The 23,614-nt window shown below is 37.7% G+C and overlaps 1 protein-coding gene and 1 long non-coding RNA gene across 2 annotated transcripts; one reads left to right on the top strand and one right to left on the bottom strand.

Annotated features, from left to right (window-relative positions):
* The first annotated feature begins 2,592 nt into the window (after positions 1-2,592).
* Positions 2,593-19,850, top strand: LOC149610581 (carcinine transporter-like). The gene is made up of 11 exons (XM_089859294.1): positions 2,593-2,655; positions 4,523-4,967; positions 15,402-15,505; positions 15,573-15,727; positions 15,791-15,959; positions 16,769-16,898; positions 16,976-17,091; positions 17,174-17,394; positions 18,234-18,415; positions 18,477-18,643; positions 19,438-19,850. Exons 1-11 carry the CDS (start codon positions 2,606-2,608, stop codon positions 19,496-19,498), a joined length of 1,800 nt encoding a protein of 599 aa, XP_089715420.1. The 5' UTR covers positions 2,593-2,605; the 3' UTR covers positions 19,499-19,850.
* On the bottom strand, positions 14,419-16,348 carry LOC149610582 (uncharacterized). Its single transcript, XR_016376722.1, has 4 exons — positions 15,789-16,348; positions 15,624-15,720; positions 15,374-15,485; positions 14,419-15,212 (listed from the first exon to the last, which is right to left on the bottom strand). It is a non-coding gene; the product is annotated as an uncharacterized LOC149610582 (long non-coding RNA).
* Positions 19,851-23,614: the final 3,764 nt, after the last annotated feature.

Genomic DNA, 23,614 nt, shown 5'->3' with positions numbered 1-23,614 from the left:
TTCTAAATCCCATAAAAAATCCTAAATCAATAACGCAACAGTAAAATAAATCACGATTTAATAAGAAAATGACGAAATCAATAATAAGAAAATCACGAAATCAATAATAAGAAAATCACGAAATCAATAATAAGAAAATCACGAAATCGATAATAAGAAAATCACGAAATCGATAATAAGAAAATCACGAAATCGATAATAAGAAAATCACGAAATCGATAATAAGAAAATCACGAAATCGATAATAAGAAAATCACGAAATCGATAATAAGAAAATCACGAAATCGATAATAAGAAAATCACGAAATCGATAATAAGAAAATCACGAAATCGATAATAAGAAAATCACGAAATCGATAATAAGAAAATCACGAAATCGATAATAAGAAAATCACGAAATCGATAATAAGAAAATCACGAAATCGATAATAAGAAAATCACGAAATCGATAATAAGAAAATCACGAAATCGATAATAAGAAAATCACGAAATCGATAATAAGAAAATCACGAAATCGATAATAAGAAAATCACGAAATCGATAATAAGAAAATCACGAAATCGATAATAAGAAAATCACGAAATCGATAATAAGAAAATCACGAAATCGATAATAAGAAAATCACGAAATCGATAATAAGAAAATCACGAAATCGATAATAAGAAAATCACGAAATCGATAATAAGAAAATCACGAAATCGATAATAAGAAAATCACGAAATCGATAATAAGAAAATCACGAAATCGATAATAAGAAAATCACGAAATCGATAATAAGAAAATCACGAAATCGATAATAAGAAAATCACGAAATCGATAATAAGAAAATCACGAAATCGATAATAAGAAAATCACGAAATCGATAATAAGAAAATCACGAAGTCGATAATAAGAAAATCACGAAATCGATAATAAGAAAATCACGAAATCGATAATAAGAAAATCACGAAATCGATAATAAGAAAATCACGAAATCGATAATAAGAAAATCACGAAATCGATAATAAGAAAATCACGAAATCGATAATAAGAAAATCACGAAATCGATAATAAGAAAATCACGAAATCGATAATAAGAAAATCACGAAATCGATAATAAGAAAATCACGAAATCGATAATAAGAAAATCACGAAATCGATAATAAGAAAATCACGAAATCGATAATAAGAAAATCACGAAATCGATAATAAGAAAATCACGAAATCGATAATAAGAAAATCACGAAATCGATATAAAATCGAGCAAAATCCGACGAAATCAAATGAAATCCAACGAAATCAAACAAAATCACGAAATCGATATAAAATCGAACAAAATCCGACGAAATCCGACGAAATCAAATGAAATCCAACGAAATCAAACAAAATCCGAAAAGATCAAATTGGATTTTGAAATCCCGTACACTTTTTACAAAACGTCCGACCCCTCGGTAATTTACCATAATCCCCTGTAAATTACCGATTCATAGTACACCACGTAAATTACCAATAATGTTTTGTCAGTGATTTTAGTTTCCCGTAAAAATGGTATAATAAGGAAAGGATGCCAACCAATATTCACTTATATCAATACCAATAGAAAGTGTCAGAAGTATGTAATACTTCTCTTCGAGAGAAGTGTACCACAAAAGCGCGGTAATTGTAACATGATTCTTCTCAACATTATTTTACATTTGGAGCAAGGCTACTAAACCGAATCACATACCCGATAAATAGTTCCCTCATCATTACTCTATTAGAGCTTAACTATTTGCCAAGGCATGCTTTTGGATTTTTGTCCCACGCCAAGGCAATCAAGGTTTGTGGATTAATTGCTGAGGATTTAATACCAAACAGTTATGGAATTCACCCTGCACGGTGCGATGCTTATCTGAAGTTTGATGAGCAGGAGAGCAAACAAAACAAAGGTGAGTCTGGGAAGAATCATGCTACATAACTAAAGAATTAAGAGGATACAGAGTGTTCATTTCACTACGTAGACCAAAATAATAAAATGAACTTTGTATTTTGCTCAATAACACTTTGATCTACAACCTTGGAAATAGCCCATAAAAATATATATAATTCTAAATGTAAAATTGTGATTTCGCTTGATCAGTTTGTGTATACAGTTGATTAAATTTTTTTTTACTCGTCGGGGCAAACCGATAAAGCTGATTCGGCTGTATTTTCCTACGTTAAATTATAATAATAAAGAACGGCTTATGTAAAAGTTCGCTGAATCGCCATTCAAGCCAAGAAAAACATCTCGTTCGTTGATGACTTCATTTGGTCAACAACGAGACCTTACCCTATACCGTTGTATTGTAAACCTTGCAATTCAAGTTTAAATGCAGTGTACTATATTATTCCAGAACTAACATACCAGTCACCCAAAATTTGTTTAAGAATAGTTCATGGCTGCCTAAAGATACGTCAAGTAATCGGACATAATCCTACCAGAGACACCGGGACTCGCGCGCGTCAAGGGACCCAAGACTCTCTGAGTAATAGCAGTTCTGAGTTTCACAGTATCGAACATAATGCGTAAAATAACTTCCTCTGCCATTACGCTACAGTCCCCAATGACTGTGGTGTTTACCACAAGTTACGTACAGTTTGAAACATGTTGGAAAAAATTATTTCATTTACATCACGTTTCTCATCGTTTAATCAGTAAGTTGATATTTTTTTTAAATAAAAATAAAAATTGCTAAGATGGTTTTTTACCGATCATGATAAATTAAACTGGTTGGTGTAATCAATTGTTTGGTTGTGAATTAAACAAATATCACTGTTCTTATCCCTAAGTGAATTTATCCAAGTATGTCATGGATATTGAACTCGCCGCTCGCGCACCGCTATAATTGCAGACTTGTCTTTTTTTTTTTTTTTGAAAAAGTTGAAATTTAAGAGTTTATTGTCCTTTTAAAGGACTTGGTTTAAACATGACGATATCGAAAAAATGTTATGAGCTACTCAAACCGAGGGTGCTATACAATTGTCATGATATCAACTAGATATCTAAATTCACGAGTCTTCCAGAACCAGAAGTTATTTGATCTTAGGTGAATATATGAAATTCAATCTCGAAAATCATCAATATATAGGCCTAAAAAAACTTCTTTATCAGCATTTTCTGAACTTTGAACGGAGCAAAGAAAGCTGCAATATTTCCACCATTTTTGAGCGTAGTCGCCGGTTTAAAAGTGTAAAACGTTTAGCTCCCCCAAAGCCCATCTTTCCGATTCTTTGAGAAGAGATCTTTCAAGAAAAAAAATCGTTTTAGCTCGAGGTCGAATCCATGGAATCAGTGATGGAATCGACAGATTATTTCTCGTTATAATTTGTAATATCACAAGCCATTAAGGTTTTGGATTCGAGACGTTTGTACGTAGTTGAGCGCATATTGTGTCAGCACCAGGCGAAAAACAAACTTCATCGATGATATATTCCACATTTTATTTCAATATTTGTTAATATCTCAATTTGAAATAGGTCAAGGATAAACCGAGAATATTATCTTAAGTTCGTTACCATTCTGAAAATGTTTGAGAAACGTTTGGTGTCGACGTAACTCCCAAGTCTTGAACACTTGTTTTCATTACTCTCAAAAGTGATTAATTTCAAGAAAATCTTTGTCTTGTTTGTTCTAAGTTACGTATTGGTCACAAATATCACCGGTAATGTATTAAAGATATATCAAGAAGTTATCAAACTTTCAAAAATTGCACGTGATCTATCCCCTTCCATTTTGCTTATAATATGACGTTTTAGTTTTGCGTTGACCTGTGAACTTCAAAATAGTAGTAAGTAGTAGTGTTTAGAATCCATTAATCTAATCCATCGATCGAATTTGAAACCTTTCGATTAATCATGGATATTTTTTTTTATAAAATTTTCTAAACCAATATGAAACTTTCAATGGTTAATGTTTTAATAAATACGGGTTGTTTCTATAAAAACACGCTGGTAACGCTCCTTGAGCAATTAAAGTAACTCTTTAATAATTAAAAATTCCGAAGCGCTCAGAGGAAACCATATAGGTACTTTTGCTTGGTTAGGACAAAGAGGGTAGAAAGAGGGGGAGTAGAAGGCTTGGCTGGAGTGTTCTCGCTGCGAAAGTTTACCTCTAAGCTTCCGGTGTGCGCGCGCATCTTTCTCTGCCCTCTTTTTGGTTAAAATACAGTGAACCGGATATTAGGAGGGAAATATAACAAATGAATAAAGAAGAAAAGCGAGAACACCCAAAATGCTTTGCCAAAGCCGCTAGCTTCAACTCCCCCTCTTTCTATCCTCTTTGGTTAGGACATGTGTAACAAATATTTTCTTTGGATCAATTAGAATTGTTCAAACCATCTTAAAAACGTTGGCATTATTTTGCAACACTTAGTCATAAACGAACCCATGATGCACTGTAAATAAGCCTTTAATTTTCAAGAGTTGGCGGGTATATATAGTAATGATTAAAATACGCGAATCGTATGATAAGTTTGCTTTATCTAAATGAAGTTTTAAGTAATTTCCTTATTTTCTCACGCAGAAAGGAATTTTACAAATTTAAATCAATGGAGTTCGAAGACATTTTATCAGCCGTGGGTGACTACGGTAAATACCAGAAGAAGATGGTCTACTTCTTTCTGATACCCACGTCGACAATCCTGCCGTTCTTTTTTATGAACTTGATCTTCATGTTGTCCTCTCCCGACCATTGGTGCATGGAGCCGACCGTCTCAGCAAGTAATCTGTCCATGCAAGACAAGCGTCTGTTGCTTAGTCCTTGGATCAACGACGCCGACGGTAATCGAGTCCTCAGTTCTTGCCACATGTACGACGTTAACTACTCATCTATCATATCGCAACTGCACGAGGAAAATGTAAACGCTTCCTCATTCATGGAGATGGCCAGTAGTGAATGGGATAACAAGACGTGCTCTAATGGGTGGGAGTATGATCAACAGTATTATACTAGTACGGCCACGACGAAGGTAATTATTAAAACTTAAATTTAATTTTTAAAATTCGATTGAAAAGAAAATGTACATCTGTAGAATCAGTTTTGTCAAATGTATATATTTCTTCTCTTCGAGAAGCGAGGTAATTGTAACATGATTCTTCCCAACATCAGAACATTTGGCGCAAGGTTACTAAACGAATTACATGCGCGATAAATAGTTCCCTCATCATTGCTCTATTAGCGCTGAACTATTTTCCAAGGCGCGCTTGTGGATTTTTGTTCCGCGTCAAGACGAAGATTATGGGTTGATTACTGGGGATTTAGTACCAAACAGTTATAGAATTGACCCCACGGTGCGATGCCCATCTGAAGTTTGTTGAGCAGGAGAGCAAAGCAAAGGGGTGGACCTGGGAAGAATCATGTTAAATAACTAAAGTATTAAGAGGATACAGAGTGTCATCCTTCTTCTATTATCCTCTTCTGGTTTTCTTTACCCATAACTTTGGAAGCGTTCAGAATCGCTTAATTCGAGCCGGATTCCCTTTATTATGTGAACCTAGCTTAAATTTAATCGTTTTTGAGCGCCGATAATTTGGTAGTTTAATGTTGTTAAGATGGTAAGTATTGTCTGTTTACAACCGAGTACTATAACCAATGCTATTAGTAAAACGTTTCTCTCAAGGCTAGATATGACGTAAACAATAAAATTCAATGTAACTAGCTTGTTTCTAAAACGGGACGTTCCAAATTTTTAATTCAAAGCGAAACTAAAGGCGTTCGTTAAATAATAACCTCATATCACGAATTTGATAAATTAATCCATGAATTTTGAAAATGATATTGCCCGCATCATCCGCATGCCAGTTACAAATAGGGCTCGGGGATCGGTTAACTGTTATTCAAATAAATTCACATACCAAAATTTGTAAAACGAAGATTATATAAAAGTATTTCGTCTCGATTTATTTCGGAAAAAGGTAGAGTGATTCAATTATTAATCGTAAGTATTTTTACCGAAAAACTAAAACTTTCAACATAATCAGAAGAATTTTACTCCAAAAACCTTTTTTGCGATACCTTTTATTCGATTTCGAATAAAAAATTATGATCCATACGTTTCTTGATACAAATGTGGTTTTGGTTTCTTTTATCGATTAGTATTTGGACGAGTAACCGCCAATATTATTTTTTTACGATAAACTTTGATCTTTTTTAAATTGTTATAGCTATATATTAACGAAAAAACGCAAAGTTTAAATCATTGAAAAATAATTGTATTTAAAAACCTGATAATGGTATGAACTATCAATAAAAACATTGGTAATTGTCCATATTATCAGAAGTATATAATACGTCTCTTCGAGAGAAGTGTACCACAAAGCGTGGTAACATGAGAACATTGAAAATAAGGTTACTAAACCGAATCACATACGCGATAAATAGTACTGTCAAAAAATCTTGTCCATAATTGGATGTAAATGGATCCAAACGGCTGACTCTGAGACAGCAGAGTTTTTCATCTATTTTTGGATAAAGTAACTCGTGTTCAAAAAGGGAGGGTCGAATGATAAGCCAGATTTGGAGTCTCATCCAAAATTGGAACCAGAATCATTTATTAAGGGATCAATTATTACCCAGAAATGGTCAGAATATTATCCACACATCAATCAAACCCTCATTGGACAAATTTCTAACCTATATTGGACTAATATCGAGCGCATATTGGTGTTATATCAAGCCGACGTTGGACAATTGTCGAACAATATTGGACTCATATGAAGCCAATATAGAGGCTAGATTTTTTACTTCACCGAGTGATGATTGTTTTGGAAACGTTCTGTTCTTGACGTCTCCATCTGTCTGTGTGTTTGTGTGTCTGTCTGCCTGATTTTACACCCCAGGAGATCGCGTTCGCAGTTTTCTAATCTGAACAAAATGGTTCTCAATTTCCGGATCGTAGTCACAGTTCACGGATATCTGAAAAACAGTACTGACCACAATTCTATTAACTGTCATCACCAATCTAACTACACCATTTAATGTCTATCAGACACTCGCGAAAGTGGCATACTCTAGGAAAAACGTCTCTTAAAACGATTCAACTAGAAGTATGATAAGTAACTTCAGATAAAAATAATTAATATCATATAACATTATAAAATATTTGAGAAGAACCTCTTAACCGAAAAATATGTAGTCAAAGTTTGTAAAGGACGAGTAACGAAGATTGGGTATGAAGTCGATAGACTGGATACATTTAAAAGCTTAGTTCGCACTTGACCAAAAACACGACGGAAACATTTGCGTAAGTACCTCTGCGGTAAAACATCTTCCGCAAAACGCGACCGAGACAGCTTTCGGTCGGACAGAATTGGTGTTCTATTTTTGACACAGTGGCCGACGTAAAATGATTTTCATAACCAATCAAAATTCGTTTCGAGATGAAGCTTCTGTTGACGTCATTTTAGGCGAGTTTTTTATCGCCGCTTTGAGGTTTTTCCACTCGCTAGTCGCCTTTGCCACATTTGCATGTCATGAACTTTTGAGTCTGAGTTCTCTAATCGGATTTGATCGAGAGAGTTTGTATGTAATAAACCTTCGATTTGAATCTCTGACCTTCATTTGGTAGAGGTTAGCTCCCTAATTAAGATACCATCTAGGGAAAATCAAAGTCCAAGGCTTAAGTTCTTCTGGCTCCGAGCCCCAATTCCAAATCGTGCCACGTGACTACCGGTCGACTGCCCTTTTGGTATAAATTCTGTCGTATATGTGAACCGAACTAAAATCTTGCCGTTGAAAGGCTGCGTAAAACTCAATTTTTTGACGCAGCGCTAAAGTTTTCTGTCGTCATTTTCGGTCAAGTGGGAAATTAGCTTAAAGCGAAAAATTGAGACTTTACTACACTGCACCATGAAACTCTTTCCAAAGTTAATATAGGATGAGTATTGCAATCCGTGACAATTTGGTCTCGCCGCTATGGTCTCGCCGCTATGGTCTTGCCGATTTGGTCTCGCTGATTTGGTCTCGCCGTTTTGGTCTCGGGATAAATGGATTTCGGGACAATTGGGTCTCGGGACCTAACCCAACCCAACCTTGTTTGGAGGTAAAAAGATTATTTATATGAGTAGTAAAAGCCCGCCTCTTACCACGAACAATTTATTAGCAATAATAGAAATATTTTGGAAAAGTTGTCAGATAATTAATAGGAGAATATTTTGGAAAAGCTGGCAGCTAATTAATCGGCGAATATTTTGAAAAAGGTGGCAGCTAATTAATCGGCGAATATTTTGGAAAAGGTGGCAGCTGATTAGTAGGAGAATGTTTTGAAAAAGGTGGCAGCTAAATAATAGGAGAATATTTTGGAAAAGGTGTCAGCTAATTAATAGGAGAATAGTTTGGAAAAGGTGGCAGCTAATTAATAGCAGAATATTTTGGAAAAGGTGGCAACTAATTAATTGGAGAATATTTTGGAAAAGGTGGTAGCTAATTAGGTAACCAAATAATCACGAGACCAAACCGTCCCGAGACCAAATAATCACGATACCAAATAGTCCCGAGACCTAATAATCACGAGACCAAACCGTCCCGAGACCAAATAATCACGATACCAAATAGTCCCGAGACCTAATAATCACGAGACCAAATAATCACGATACCAAATAGTCCCGAGACCAGATAATCACGATACCAAACAGTCCCCGAGACCAAATAATAACGATACCAAATAATCACGATACCAAATAGTCCCGAGAACAAATAATAACGGGACCAAATAGTACCGAGACCAAAAAATCACGAGACCAAAGAGTACCGAGACCAAATCGGTGAGACCAATTAGTTCCGCGACCAAATCGGCGAGACCAAAATGGCGGGACCAATTCGGCGAGACCATATTTTCCTGTTCCGTGAGAATTGATATCGTTAGTTAATAAAAACGGAATAGAGAAGTCGTTTTCAAGTAAATGATCAAAATATGTTTCGAGTGTGACTCTCTGAAATATAGTGTACGGTATGCGACGAGTGGATTTTACTTCTCCCGAGAGACAGGCTTTGTACCTTACGTGTCTGTCTGTGTTTTGTTTTAACTTCTGCAATTGTTTATCAATAAAGAGAAATGATTGCATATCTAGGTAAATAGTTCTGTTGGTGATCCTCAAATATTATTTCACTTCCCCTTTTTACCTTAACCCTTTTTTGTGTTTGTGTGTGGGGTTAACTTAAGTAAGAGCCGACGTTGACAAACATACTGGTTGTAATTTAAAATCAATTTATTAATGATTACATTAAACGTTAAACTTTATACATTAGAAATGAACTGATCGTCGTCACACCGCGCGTAGGAATGCTGCCTGTTCTAGATTCTCTTATCTATATATATACAAATTTTGGCCTATTCTTTATTTTACGTTGTTACATAAAAAACTATTTCGACTACTTTTTTATGTACACAACAATATCCCCTTTTTTAAAGACCTAATCTATCGGGTGGTTTAATTCGTCGTCCGGAAGTTCGTCTGACTTGAGCGGAGTGATTCTCTTGAATGTCGTTATCGTTGGTAAGGATAGGTCCGGCAGGTGCTGAGGTTGCTGAGGTCGATGATTTAGATTTGGCTTTGGACGTTGCTTCAACAGGAATTGGAATGACGCTGGAGGTAGAAGGTTCTGGCTGCAAGGTTTGATCAGTCGACTCGAGGATGACTTGTTCAGTAGTTTGCCTTTGGGTCGTGCTTCCTGATTCGTTGATTGTGGGTTCCGGAAAATCTAAAGGATAGCTGTATGGTTCAGGCTCAGGATCAGTCTCCGGTCTATCGCTGTTCGATGAACGTCCTCGTAGCTGGTTTGAGTGCTTTCGCAATGTCCCGTTTTCAGAGTTGACCTCATACATCGTATTGCCCAGTCGTTTAGTAACTAGTGCTGGAAGCCATGTGGTTTTTCTTGATTGATTGTGAACGTTGGCATAGACTGCATCTCCTATATCGAACGATCGATGGTGCGGTTGCTTTTCATGTGACGTCTGAACTTCTTGTGCAGATAAATTTTTCGGATGAAGTAGGTCTAGTCTTGTTGTGATATTCCTCCCGAAAAGTAGTTCAGACGGTGACTTTCCAGAATTCAGTGGAGTGCGTCTATAGTTGATTAGGATTCGTGCCAAACGTTGTGCTAGGGTTCCTTTTCTGTAAGTGTCGAAGCCATGATTTAAGACGTTGATTTCTTCAGTTGTTAGTCCGGGGTTCTTTTTAAGTGACGTTTTGATTATTCTGACGCTCCTCTCCGCTTGTCCATTTGAAGCTGGATGGTATGGTGCGATCGTAAGATGTTTTATTCCATTTTGAGACGTGAATAATTTGAACTGTTCGCTTGTGAAAGACGTGGCGTTGTCGCTGACCAATGTCTTCATTATCCCGTATCTAGCAACGTGGTCTCTTAGCGCTGTGATTGAAGATTCAGATGATGTGTTATCCCTTATGTAGACTTCGATCCATTTGGTGTATGCGTCGACTATGATGAATAAGTATTTTCCGTCAAGAGGACCGGCATAGTCAATATGAGTTCTTTCCCAAGCTTGATTGGTGATTGGCCAAGGATTGTAGTTTCGTGGTGGCATGGCTGCGTTTTCGTTACACGTTTTGCAATTCCTTGCCATTTCTTCAATTTGCTGGTCGATTTTTGGCCACCACACGGTTGTGCGGGCTTTGTTTTTCATACGAACGATGCCGTCATGTGTCGTGTGAAGTTCTTGCAATACTGCAGGCTGCAAACTTTTTGGAACGACAGCTCTCGATCCAGTTATGACTATATCGTGCGCAATGGATAGTTCGTCTTTTTTCTTGAAAAAGGGCGTTAATTCGGGCTCAATTTCTGATTTCGACGGCCATCCATGTAGTAAATATCCCATGACTGTCTGTAGAGTCGGGTCTTGAGATGTTGCTTTCATCATCGTGGTGGTGGTAATTGGTTGGTTGTTCAAATCTTCAAGTAGTAGCACATATTCTTGAGGTTGAGATGTAATGAAATCGTCGGTTATCAATGGTAGACGACTGATGGCGTCTGCGTTCGAGTTCAATATCCCTTTTTTGTATACGATCTTGTAATTGTGGGATGATAGGAGAAGTGCCCATCGTTGGAGTCTGGAAGCGGCCATCGGTGATATAGGTTTTTTTTCTGATAAGATTGATACCAATGGTTGATGATCCGTGAGAAGAGTAAATGTCCGTCCGAGTAGATAATCTCTGAATTTGGACACTCCATAGACTAGTGCGAGGGCTTCTTTTTCTATCTGGGGATATTTCTTTTCCGCCGTGGTGAGGGTTCTCGATGAAAAAGCAATCGGTCTCTCTACGCCGTCGATTATGTGCGATATAACCGCTCCGATTCCAACAGGTGACGCGTCGCAGGCGAGTAGAACGTCCTTTGTTGTGTCAAAATGCGTTAGTACATTGGAGTTCTTAAGAGCGAGCTTGGCTGTTTTCATCACTCTTTCTTGATCGTCTCCCCAAGTCCATGCTACGGATTTCTTCAGAAGGTGGTATAATGGTGACAGCAGCGTCGAGTTATTCGGTATGAACTTCGAGTAATAATTGAACAATCCCAGGAACGAGCGTAGTTCTTCGGCGTTCTTTGGGGACGGCGCTTCCATTATGGCCTTCAATTTTTCCTCTTGTGGGTGAAGTCCGTGTTGATCGAGTCTGTAGCCCAGAAAGTCCAATTCCGGTACCATGAACAAACATTTGTCCCTGCGTAAGCGTAGGTTAGCGTTTTCTAGTGTTGTTAGTACTTGATCTATTCTTTTTAGGCAGTCTTGGTCGTCTCTTCCACCGATGAGTGTGTCGTCCTGGAATGGACAACCACCATCATGTTTGGCAAGTAATATTTCCATTTGCTTCTGGAATATAGCGCTGGCTGATGAAACTCCGAAAGGTAGGCGGTTGTAGGCGTATAATCCTTTCGGCGTGTTGACGACCACCAGTTTCTTTGATTCCTCATCCAGGGCTAACTGGTTGTATGCGTCGCGCATGTCTAGTCTTGCGAAAACTTTACATCCAGCCATTTTGGCAAAGACATCTTCAGCCTTGGGTAATGGATAAACTTCCGTATCGATCATCAGGTTCGCTGTGATCTTATAGTCGCCGCATATCCGCACTGTTTTATTAGGTTTCAGTACTGGTACTATTGGTGTGGCGAAGTTGGAATGAGGTATTGGTTCAATGATCCCCATTTTCTCCAGTCTATCCAGTTCCTCATTGACCTTGTCCTTCAGCGCGTATGGTACGCTTCTGGCTTTGTAGAACTTGGGTGTGATTCCGGCTTTAGTGTGTAGATGTACCTTGACGTCTTTCAGACAACCCATAGTGTCTGAGAATAGCTTCTTGTGTTTGTCCAGGATTGCCGTTACTTCAGGATTATTTCTATTAATATGGTTGACGTGGAGAGCTTGAAATGCAGGGTCTTCAATTCGTAGTGAAGAGTAAATCCATGCTCGACCGCAAATGGTGGGTCTGTTGTCACTGGCAATTAATAGTGATAGCATCGCTGATCGTCCGGAAAAGTTGACGTGGACTGTGGTTTGTCCAAGGATGGTTACAGGGTCCCCGTTATAGGCGATAAGCGTTCTTTCCGTGAAAGGTTGTATGTCTTCCGTTGTAGATATGGTTTTGAATTTGTCCATAGGCATAATGGAATATGCGGATCCGGTATCGTATTCCATATGCGTGGTTTGGCCATTGATTTCGCATACGATGATCGTTGGTTTCGGAGGTTTTTTGTGTTTCGAGCAGGCTCCATCGGTTTTCAGGTGGAAGACTTCGTATCCATGGTGTTCCTGATGGTTTTGGCCGGTCTCTGTCGATAATTGCATTGGTTCTTCCGAGGTGATCAAATTCGTGTGGTGACGTTGTTGTCTGGAAAACGTTCTCTCGGCGAGGCATGCTCTGGCGATGTGGCCTTTTTTGTTGCACTTTAAACACGTAGCGTTGAGGTATGGACAACTTGACGGTATGTGGTTGGAGTCCTTGCAACGAATACAGCTACGTTGACGTGTATAATCCGGTTTCCTTGCTGGTGGATTGAACGTGGGGTTTTGAGATTTTGCTTGAGACGATTTAGCGTGAGATCTGGGTCTACGGTTGTGTATTGCGTTGACTACTGTTGAGCTGGCGTTAGGGCCTTGCTTCAATTCTCTGGAGTTTCGGGCAGCGGTTTCCATGGCGACTGCCGTGGATGTTGCTATTTCCAGGGTTATGTCCTTTATAGTAATCAGTCGCTCGTAGATTTGTTGGTTATTTATTCCAAATATCAACCGATCACGTATCATTGTTTCCAGGTCTTTAAAGTTACAAAACTCACTCATCTTTCGTAGCTCTGTGAGGTACGTGGCAATGGTTTCTCCGGGATGACGTGATCTGCTGTAGAATTTTTCCCTCTCTGCGATTTCAGTCGGAATGGGGTTGTAGAACTTTTTCAATGTGTCCAAAACTGTTGCGTAAGTGCAGGCGGCATCCTGTGGTGTGACTGGATTCAGGATACTTCGAAGAGTCGTGTATACTGTAGAGCCAACGCAAGTAAGTAAGTGTGTTTTCTTCTTAGCTTCGTCCGTGATGCCCATAGTTTGGAAAAAGAATTCCAGCCGTTCGGCGTAAATAGTCCAAGTTTCCAAGTTTTCATCGAAAGGGTCAAAAAGTCGACCAGAAGCCATGTCGTTTGTGTGCGAACTGCTCCCGATGTAACGGATACGATGAGTAGAGTTGCTTGAAGTCTAACGTCAGCGTCCGCGCGTTTTTTAAAAGTTCGTAGTGTCCGTCGCCAATTTTTGTGTTTGTGTGTGGGGTTAACTTAAGTAAGAGCCGACGTTGACAAACATACTGGTTGTAATTTAAAATCAATTTATTAATGATTACATTAAACGTTAAACTTTATACATTAGAAATGAACTGATCGTCGTCACACCGCGCGTAGGAATGCTGCCTGTTCTAGATTCTCTTATCTATATATATACAAATTTTGGCCTATTCTTTATTTTACGTTGTTACATAAAAAACTATTTCGACTACTTTTTTATGTACACAACACCCTTTTATATTACACTAACCCCTTTTTTGTTCGAGTCTAGGGCGTTTATGTTGAGATAATATGGATGGGTTTCGCACCAAAAATCGAAGACATCAATTTTCGAATTAAAGCTAGCATTATCTATTATCCCCTTCTGATGTTACACATTAATTGTTGTTGCTTTTATCGCCATTTCGACGATACGGTAAGCGGTATCGCGAGATCCCTATGGCGAAAATATCACAGATATACGCTTTTGGTACTTGGTGGAAAGTATTTTGCTATAGAGTCCACTAACGTAATAACTATGGCTTTTTGGAATTGGGTTTTATCGAAAAGATTGTAGCAATAAGTGAGTTTGGCGATCTGATCATAAATAACTGATACGGGGAAAAGCGTATACTTGTTAAATTATAATAAAAAATATTAGTGACAATATTCCAGATGAAAGTCTACTTCAAAAAAATTACTTGGATATTTTTTACAAAGCTTAAATTACAAAATATTTCGCTAAAAGTTAGACTTCAAAGCAAGTGGATTTAATTATAGAAGATATTTTTAATTTAACCGAACGTAGAGTACGACCCTTTTTTCTACATAATTATTTTTCGGAAAATTTTGCCGATTGAATACATTTGTTGGTTAAAGCCTTACTAAGATTATTCAATCTCAAAAAATATCATCTAAAATTGTTGTATTGTTTAAACGAATAAACTTCTGAATAGTTTCCGATTATTTGTAGCCAATCGTATTTTTCGAAAAAATCGACCAAAAAACCCCGAGCCCTAGTTACAAACCAAGATTAAACAATGTAACGGCGAAGAAATAATTTGGTTCAAGGTCAAAATTATACGTGTCAAACCTCTGACCTTAATCTGGTGAATAGGGTCAAATAAGTTGATGGTCTTGACCAGCTACAGAAGCCGGGTGTGAATAATTTACCTACTGATGATGAAGGTTACCCAATGATTGTTAACGGTAGAAAAAACGTAACAACAGACAACTTAAATCCACATTGAACGAGTAACATTATACGACAACGCCATACACATAGTTGCTAAAATTGATAATGTATATCAACTTAGAAACCACGTGATATTGACGTGGCTACCCACCTGTGCCGATTGAGACTCCCGCGACCTACGAGTGTATAACTCAAGTGTAAACAATGAAGTTCTCCTTGCGTGTTCTGAATTTGTAACCCTGGAGACCCGTGGGGTCGACGGTTGTCCTATATATATGAATAGTCAATGTAACTCTCGGAAGGAGGAGCGTACTGTTGAACAAAGTTTCAAGTCCTTCCCCTATCCTTCAATTACTCTGTTCATCATTTGTTTCATTACACTCACTTGATAGTTTCATAAGTTTATGTTTGCACGAAATATTACTTACAATATTTTTCTCCTTTCAAAAATAACAGTGGGACTTGGTTTGCCAGAGAGATTATCTTCCTAGCTTGATCTTTACACTTTCGAACGCGGGCTCGGCCGTGGGTACCCCTATTCTAGGATATCTTTCCGATAAGTACGTACTTAAATCTCATGGAATCAAGGCGTAACCATTGACGTTTAAATTGTTTAAACAATTACAGAATTGGAAGAAAGACGTCGTACTTAATCACGGCTGTGGTGGCACTACTTACCAGCATATCCACGGTCGTGGTCTCTAATTTCGTATTGTTTGTCATAGTTCGAACCATTAATGGAGGTCTCTTGCCTTCCGTCTTCCAAATACCATACCTTATATGTAGGTTTACAATTAGGTTGATAGCTGTATCTATTTACTAATTGGTTTTCTTGCGTCCTACAGTGATCGAAATGGTCTCTCCAGAAAAGAGGACCATGATGAATGGTATATGTCGCATCTCATGGACGTTAGGTCTAGCAGCAGTTCCATTGGCCGCTTACATCAGCGGCGATTGGATTACTTTTGGCTGGATATGTGCCGCGGCCACTCTTCCTTACGTTTTTTACGTGAAGTAGGTTTTGAACTTGGATTGAACTACATTTTTGGCTTCACAGTGTTTCCGTGTTTAAGATACAAAAAATTTATGGGACGGACTTGAAGTATATAACTTAATTGTAGTGGTGCCTGAGTTGCAATACAGTACTGCCATCAGTAGCCTAACCCTTTGTACTAGGAAACAGTGCTAGGTGGGACCCGGAACTAGGTAGTTATAGGTGCTACAATCGTAGGCATGGTGGGTTTTTCCACTTTTTGGGCGACCCATGGAAACAATTAGTCGGATTTGTCTCATTTGGGAAATGCAACTGCTGAGCCATAGACAAATTCGGAAATTAAAAAACAGGAAACCCACCATAAGTTATCACGTTTATGCCTACGATTTTAGCTCCTATAAGTACTGTTGTGTTCGTTAGTGCAATAAAAATTCACGATTAATTCAAATTACACATTAGGTTTATTACTTTAGCGAGTATAGTACACAAGGGACTGCCTCGATTGAGGGCCCGAATAAGAACGTCTTTTTCCCAGGAGGGAATGCCCCTGGGCTCTTAATACCAACTATGTGGTGCCCTCTATTGGCGAGTTTAGGAACTTACATTTTATCATTTAAATATTTGTACTTTTGTTATTGGACATAACAAGTACCTAGTTCCGGGTCCCACCTAGCACTGTTTCCTAGGTTAAGGCTACTGCATTGACGTTATGATGTCATAAATCAAAGCTTGCTTGATAACAACTGTTACCATTGAAAGGTGTATTTAGCTATATGCCTAGAAGACGGTCAGGTTCTGAGCTTGAGTAAGATCCAAGTATTACTTCCAGGTTTCTTCCGGAATCTCCTCGTTGGCTATTGTCACAAGGAAAATACAAGGAAGCCAGTCGAATTCTAAACGAAGTAGCTAAGACAAACGGTAAAGAAGTTTCACATTTGGATTTAATCAACGTGTTTAAGGTAAACCCCAAGTTTGGTCCGAGTTTTTAAGGAACCTTAAGCAATAACGAATCAACCCCGAATTTTTTGAAGAACAGGAATTTCAAGCCAAGCAAAAGAAAGAGAATGAAGAGATGCAAAAGTACACTTCACCTTTGGAGCTTTTCAAAAATCCCGTCATTAGAAAAAGATTCGTCATTTTATCCTTTTTATGGTAAATAAACTAAGGAAAAATTGCTGTTGTTTAAACAATTTATAATCGCCGAAATAATTTTTTACGATCCTATTGATTACAGGATCGCTGATTCCATTTGTTATTACGGTTTCCATATTAACGTTTCTCATTTGTACGGCAACGAATTTGTCAATTTTTTCCTTTTGGCGGTCGTTGAATTGCCCTCGTATTTAATCTCTTGGTACCTGATGGAAACACGACTTGGGAGAAAGTGGTGCAACGCTGGCTTCTTGTTACTTATGGGCTTAGGGTGTCTTATCCCTGTTCTCTCCTTTAACAATAGTAAGTGTTGAGTAAACATCTTTTCAATGCTAATGGAAGTATAACGGCGGAGCCTCCGAAATGAACTAGGCCCATGCGTGTCGCGAAGCGAGAATATTTTTTTAACCAATTTAGTTCGCCGTGTTTTTACGCTTGGGGGCGCTTATATTACCGTAAAATAAATAAAGTTCAACCCCGTGACCCTGTCGACTGCTTAAGTATTTGGGCCAAGGTCGCGGATTGTAAGTATACGTTTTTATTACTCTTTCTGAATAAAAAGTGAATAGCCCCAAAAACATTTACTTTAATTTTAGGATAAAACGTTTCTCTATCATAAAAATTTTATGACTGACCCCTAAAATATCAACGATAATTTATGGAAGACCCCTGTCACAACGGTAATATAAGCGCCATCTCGTACACATATATGGTGAAAATATTTTCCTTAACAAACTGGATATTTCCCCAAATAAAATTTGACATGCATGGGCCTAGTTTCTTTTCGGAGGCTCCGGTATAACGCTAAAGAAGTAGAAATGTCTGAGTCTCGAGCTCCCTCTCGATCTATAACTTTCTATTTAGAAATTGTGACGTCAGGTCTTCATAGCTTAGCATTCTTTTCCATTATCAGAATTCCATGGCACTAAAAAACACAAAAATGTGGAGTGTAGTCATATTTGCAGTTTCCATTTGCTGGCTCAACCATTAGGCTAGATGGCACTTGCCAAAAAGTCGTATGAAAATAGAGATGCAATTTAGGATTTATATATTTGCAATGCCCAGGGAACTATTATACTGTTGAGACGGCCCTGAGTCGACACTTATCAAGTCAAACAATTAACCATGGTGTTTTCGTTTAGCTTCGGAGACGTTAACAACGGTAGCCAGTTTGATAGGTAAATTTGGATGTTCAGCGTCTTCTATGGTCGTGTACCAACAAGCCGCGGAAATTTTTCCCACTCCGCTTCGAGCGTCTTGTTTAGGATTAGCCGGTACTCTAGGGTCCAGCGTTTCGATATGCACGCCTTATATAATATATTTAGTATGTATTTTAGTTTCAATCTCAACCCTTTGAGCATTCTTCACAATATTTCTTTCAATAGGGTCACTATAATCGCCATATCCCCTTTACAATCATGGGTTTCGTTGGTATTTTGGCCGGCATTGCTGCCCCATTCCTACCAGAGACTCTGAACGAAAATCTACCTCAAACAGTTGAAGATGGCGAAAGATTTGGTCATGATCAACCATTCTTTTCTTTGGCCAAGAGGTATAACATTTTAATTTTAATAATATCGCTTAACGTGGCTTGCTATGCCTAGTAATTGATACTTGAAGGTTGTAAAGTCATCTTCCGTTATGTCTACCTTCTGCTAAGCTTTCCTTGCAGCAGAATGTGCAGACATGGATATGTATAAATACTACGTTATTAACAGAAGTAGGATAAGGGACTATTTTTTGGAACTCGACCAATTTTTTCTCTCTAGTGTAGGCGCGATGGAAGCGGCATAAAATCCTCAAATTTGTTCACTAGTGCCAGGATCTATTACCAATGCTAGAGCTCTTTACTTCTAGTCTCATCCTACTTCTAGTATTATGGATTCGCGACTAGGCCAAAAAGCTAACCACGAAATAGGCGATACGCTCGAGGATGTGAGAGTGGCTCTAAATGGAGTCTGAAATCTCGTGGGTAAAAGGAACCATAGAGTTATGGCAGTACTACGTATGCAAACATCATACCCTTTTATCTCTTAGCTCAGTGTCATCCCCCTATTGGGCGCGTACAGTATCCCCTATTACAGGGTCTCTATTACCCGTCATCATTTACCAAAATGGCTACCCAAAAAGAAATAAAAAATGTTCCGATGTGCTGACGGGCAATGCCGTGTGCCTTTGCTGAGCAGTATTTTATATTGCAAAATACAGTATTAAATGTGAAGTGTTTATGCATCTCCTTTGCGGTTAATGCGAGCTTGCACTACACATTTCGCTATCAATGCTCAGCTGTTGTGGTCCAATTTTTACCTCAAATCAAATATTAACTCTATTTATTTACTATCCCAGAACCCCTCCAGTTAGATTAGATCTAAACGAGCACAAAATGTCAATGGAAAACATCGCCTGAAACCAATATAGGATTTAATTAAAAAATCAAGTTCTACTCTATGAACCCTTTTTATACCTCTCTTATGTTTTAGTCATTTTTATATAACATCAATACAGATCATGTTATTTTTACCCTCGTGAACATTGAACCACACTTCCACTAAAGAAGTGGATACCCTCTGATAAACAAGACATAATTCACTGCCTTTTTGAAATATTGGAAATGTATTACGTATTTTGCTTTATTAGACATTTACTTCCCAGTTTTTGTCGCTTTAAAGTCAAATTAAACGTAAATATATTTGAAATTGAACTGGAAGCAAAAATACTCTACAAATGTGCAAATTTATAAATAAAACTTTTTATGCATTTATTTGCGAAATGTAACTCATTAATTCCGAACAAATAAGGGCGAATTCATCTTATTTGTAGTCAAAAGGTATGTGCACTCGAAATTATAAAATTCTCGTAAATAGATACGCGAGTCTGTATCGGTATTTTACCAAAATCCACTGTAAATTACCGATTCATAGCATACCTCGTAAATTACCAATAATGTTTTGTCAGTGATTTTAGTTTCCCGTAAAAGTGGTATAATAAGGGTAGGAAGTCAACCAATTTCCACTTATATCAGGAGTACCAATAGATAATGTTAGAAGTATATAATACTTCTCTTCGAGAGAAGTGTATTACACAGCGGATAGTAATTGTAACATGATTCTTCCCAACATCAGAACACTTGCAACAAGGCTACTAATCCGAATCGCATACCCGATAAATACCTCCCGCATCATTACTCTATTAGAGCTTAACTATTTGCAAAGGCGTGCTTTTGGATTTTTGTCCATCGTCAAGACAATTAAGGATTGTGGATTAATTGCTGAGGATTTAATACCAAACAGTGCGATGCCCATCTGAACTTAGTTTGATGAGCAGGAGAGCAAACAAAAAAGGTGAGTCTGGGAAGAATCATGTTACATAACTATAGAATTAAGAGGATACAGAGTGTTATCCTTCTTCTATTATCCCCTTCTGATAGTGTGCACTAAAGAGGCTAAAAAAATTTCCATCCATTAACAGGTTGTGAGATCGAAAACTTTAAAGATTGCGAATGCATTTTATGGAAGTATGTATTTCCGAAATGTTTTTCATTGATTGTTGTTGTATTAAAGGACAAGCACCATTTGCAGCAGTTTCGAGACGACCGTGGATAGTCGCTGTCAAATTACAGCTGATCAATTGGAACGAATGTTGACGGAACAAAGTGACAAGCAATTATCCGATCTGTGATCTTCCATTCTCCGCGAGGGAGAGAGTGTGCGTGGGAGGGTTACAATTTGGATTTATTGTCTTATGTATCAGCTTCCGCGTGTATACAGTTGTTTTCGCGACAATGCAATTCATTTTTGATATTTTTTTAATAGTTTTTCTATGAAAGGCATAACGAACAATTATTGGGCGGTACGAGATGTATCGCCAACAATTTTTTACTTTTTACTTCATTTAAAGTCTAATTATAATGGTACGTCATCGAAATAAGGGAATTATTCGCTGACATGCAATTATACTAAGGTATGTGCAAAGTCAGAAGCACGAACACGGTGCATTTATATTAATAAGAGTATTAATAAAGGTGGAATAGAATTTAATTACATGGGTATTTATTAATGCTTCAGCTTCAAAGTACAACCAGAAGGGGATAATAGAAGAAGGATGACACTCTGTATTCTCTCAGTACTTCGGTTATGTACCCTCACCCTTTTTGTTTGCTCTACTGTTCATCAAACTTCAGTTGGGGGGTAGTACTAAATCCTCAGCAATCAATGCATAAACCTCGTCTTGACGTGGGACAAAAATCCACAAGCGCTAATTAATTATTATGCCTATTTGTCGCGTATGTGATTCGGTTTAGTAACCTTGCTCCAAATGTTGCTGGGAAGATTCACCCCGCTTTGTGGTACACTTCTCTCGAAGAGAAGAATTATATACTTCTGGTACAATTAATCAGAGATCTGAGACGTCTTACGTTCTAACTTAGAGTTAGCAAGAATCGATAATTAGGACTGTGCATATGATATAATTCTTACGCTGCTCTCTACTAAATCGTCTGAAAGCCCCATAAGTCTCTTAATATCTCTCACAATGGGTAGTTCCATCAAAGAGAATATACCAAGAGGAGCGGAAGCTTTAGCCTTTGCCAAGGTATTTAAAATTGGTGGCTTTGAGTTTTAGGGAACTACATCCGGTTTCTCGTGATTGGCTTATTCACTACACCTCTCATTGGTTAGAATATGTCGTCTGCATATCGACAAAATTTTAGAGCCGAGTCTTAGTGTTAACTGAAGCTACAGAACAGTTGATTAATGCGCTAACCCTACTTTAGCAGACTACGGAATAGACGACGCGAATTTCGCGATCACGTGACTCACCGGAACTAGAACCCTAAAACTCAGGGCTACCAAAAAATGCTAGAGCTTCCGCTCCTCTTGGTATATTCTCTTTGGTTCCATAGGAGTTGATGCCTCTCCTGAATGTCTTAACGCACCGTAAAAAAGACAAGCTCTTAGACAGTTTACAAGTACTCGGTACGCAGATACAAGATTCCAGTAAATTAATGGGTTGAGGTTATCGTTGGCCTACTACTTCTTTATGAATTATTGTATAATATAGTAATTTATTCATTTCTCCACGTAGACCAAAATAATAAAATGAACTTTGTATTTTGCTCAATAACACTTTGATCTACGGCCTTGGAAATAGCCCATAAAAATGTATAATTCTAAATCTAAAACAAATTGTGATTTCGCTTGATCAGTTTATGTATACAGTTGATTAATTTTTTTACTCGTCTGGCAAACAGATAAAGCAAATTCGGCTGTATTTTTCTACGTTAAATTATAATAATAAAGAACGGCTTATGTAAAAGTTTGCCGAATCGCCACTCAAGCCAAGAAAAACATCTCGTTCGTAGCTTAGAATCTACATCTACACGTTGATGACTTCATTTGGTCAACAACGAGACCTTACCCTATACCGTTGTATTGTAACCCTCGCAATTCAAGTTTAAATGCAGTGTACTATATTATTCCAGAACTTAAATACCAGTCACCCAAAATTTGTTTATAAATAGTTCATGGCTGCCTAAAGATACGTCAAGTAATCGGACATAATCCTACCAGAGACACCGGGACTCGCGCGCGTCAAGGGACCCGAGACTCTCTGAGTAATAGCAGCTCTGTGAGTTTCACAGTATCGAACATTATGCGTAAAATAACATCCTCTGCCATTACGCCACAGTCACCAATGATTGTGGGATTAACCACAAGATACGAACAGTTTGAAACACGTAGGAAAAATGCCTTCATTTACATAACCTTTCTCATAGTTTAAGCAGTAAGTTGATATATTTTAACACGAAGAAAAAAATTGAAATACCTAAGCTGGTTTTTACCCGTCACGATAAATTAAACTGATTGGCGGGTTAAAATTCAATTGTTTAGGGATGAAGTAAACAAGTTTCTTTCCTTGTGACCTTCATATCACTATTCTTATCCCTACGTGAATTTATTCAAGAATCTCATGGATATTGAGCACGTGCATCACTTGCATGGGTTTTTAAAACCAGTTGAAATTAAAGAGTTCATTAAAGGACTTAGTTTAAACATGACGATATCGAAAAAATTGTTACGAACTGCAACTGCTCAAACCTAGGGTGATAATGACTTGCAATCTTCATGATGTTAACAATGAAGCGTGAACTGGATTTATAACTTCGCGAGTCTACCAGAAGTCATTTGATCTTAGGTGAATTCACGTTGGAATGAAATTGATTGAATAATTAGAAATTCAAATTCAATAATCATCAAAATTTAAAATCGCTTGAATAATTTGAAATTCAAATTAGATAATCATCAAAAAATAAAATAATGATGATGTCTCGAAATGTCTCGTGAATTCATTCTAAGAAACGATTGAATTCGGACGCCGGATGAAAAATTCCCACTGTTAGTGAATTAAGAGAATAAATTGATGAAATCATAACTCATGAGTCCCAAAAGAAATTGATTCACGGTAGAATTTTATCGGTTCTCCACTCTGCGAACATTTCCTCTTCTAAAATTATTTTCATATATTT

This window comes from Phalangium opilio, unplaced genomic scaffold, assembly GCF_054372755.1.
Source record: "Phalangium opilio isolate 3A_F unplaced genomic scaffold, DU_Popi_V2 ptg000329l_1, whole genome shotgun sequence".
Classification (NCBI taxonomy): Eukaryota; Metazoa; Arthropoda; class Arachnida; order Opiliones; family Phalangiidae; genus Phalangium; species Phalangium opilio.
Note: the sequence above shows the minus strand (reverse complement) of the source record. Positions and strands in the feature narration are given on the sequence as shown.

Coding starts and splice junctions, on each gene's coding strand:
- LOC149610581 (XM_089859294.1), top strand. CDS start 2,606: ATGTTGGAAAAAATTATTTCATTTACATCACGTTTCTCATCGTTTAAT. Junction 16,899..16,975: donor ATTTAATCAACGTGTTTAAG/GTAAACCCCAAG, acceptor TTTGAAGAACAG/GAATTTCAAGCCAAGCAAAA. Junction 18,644..19,437: donor TTCTTTTCTTTGGCCAAGAG/GTATAACATTTT, acceptor TTACTATCCCAG/AACCCCTCCAGTTAGATTAG.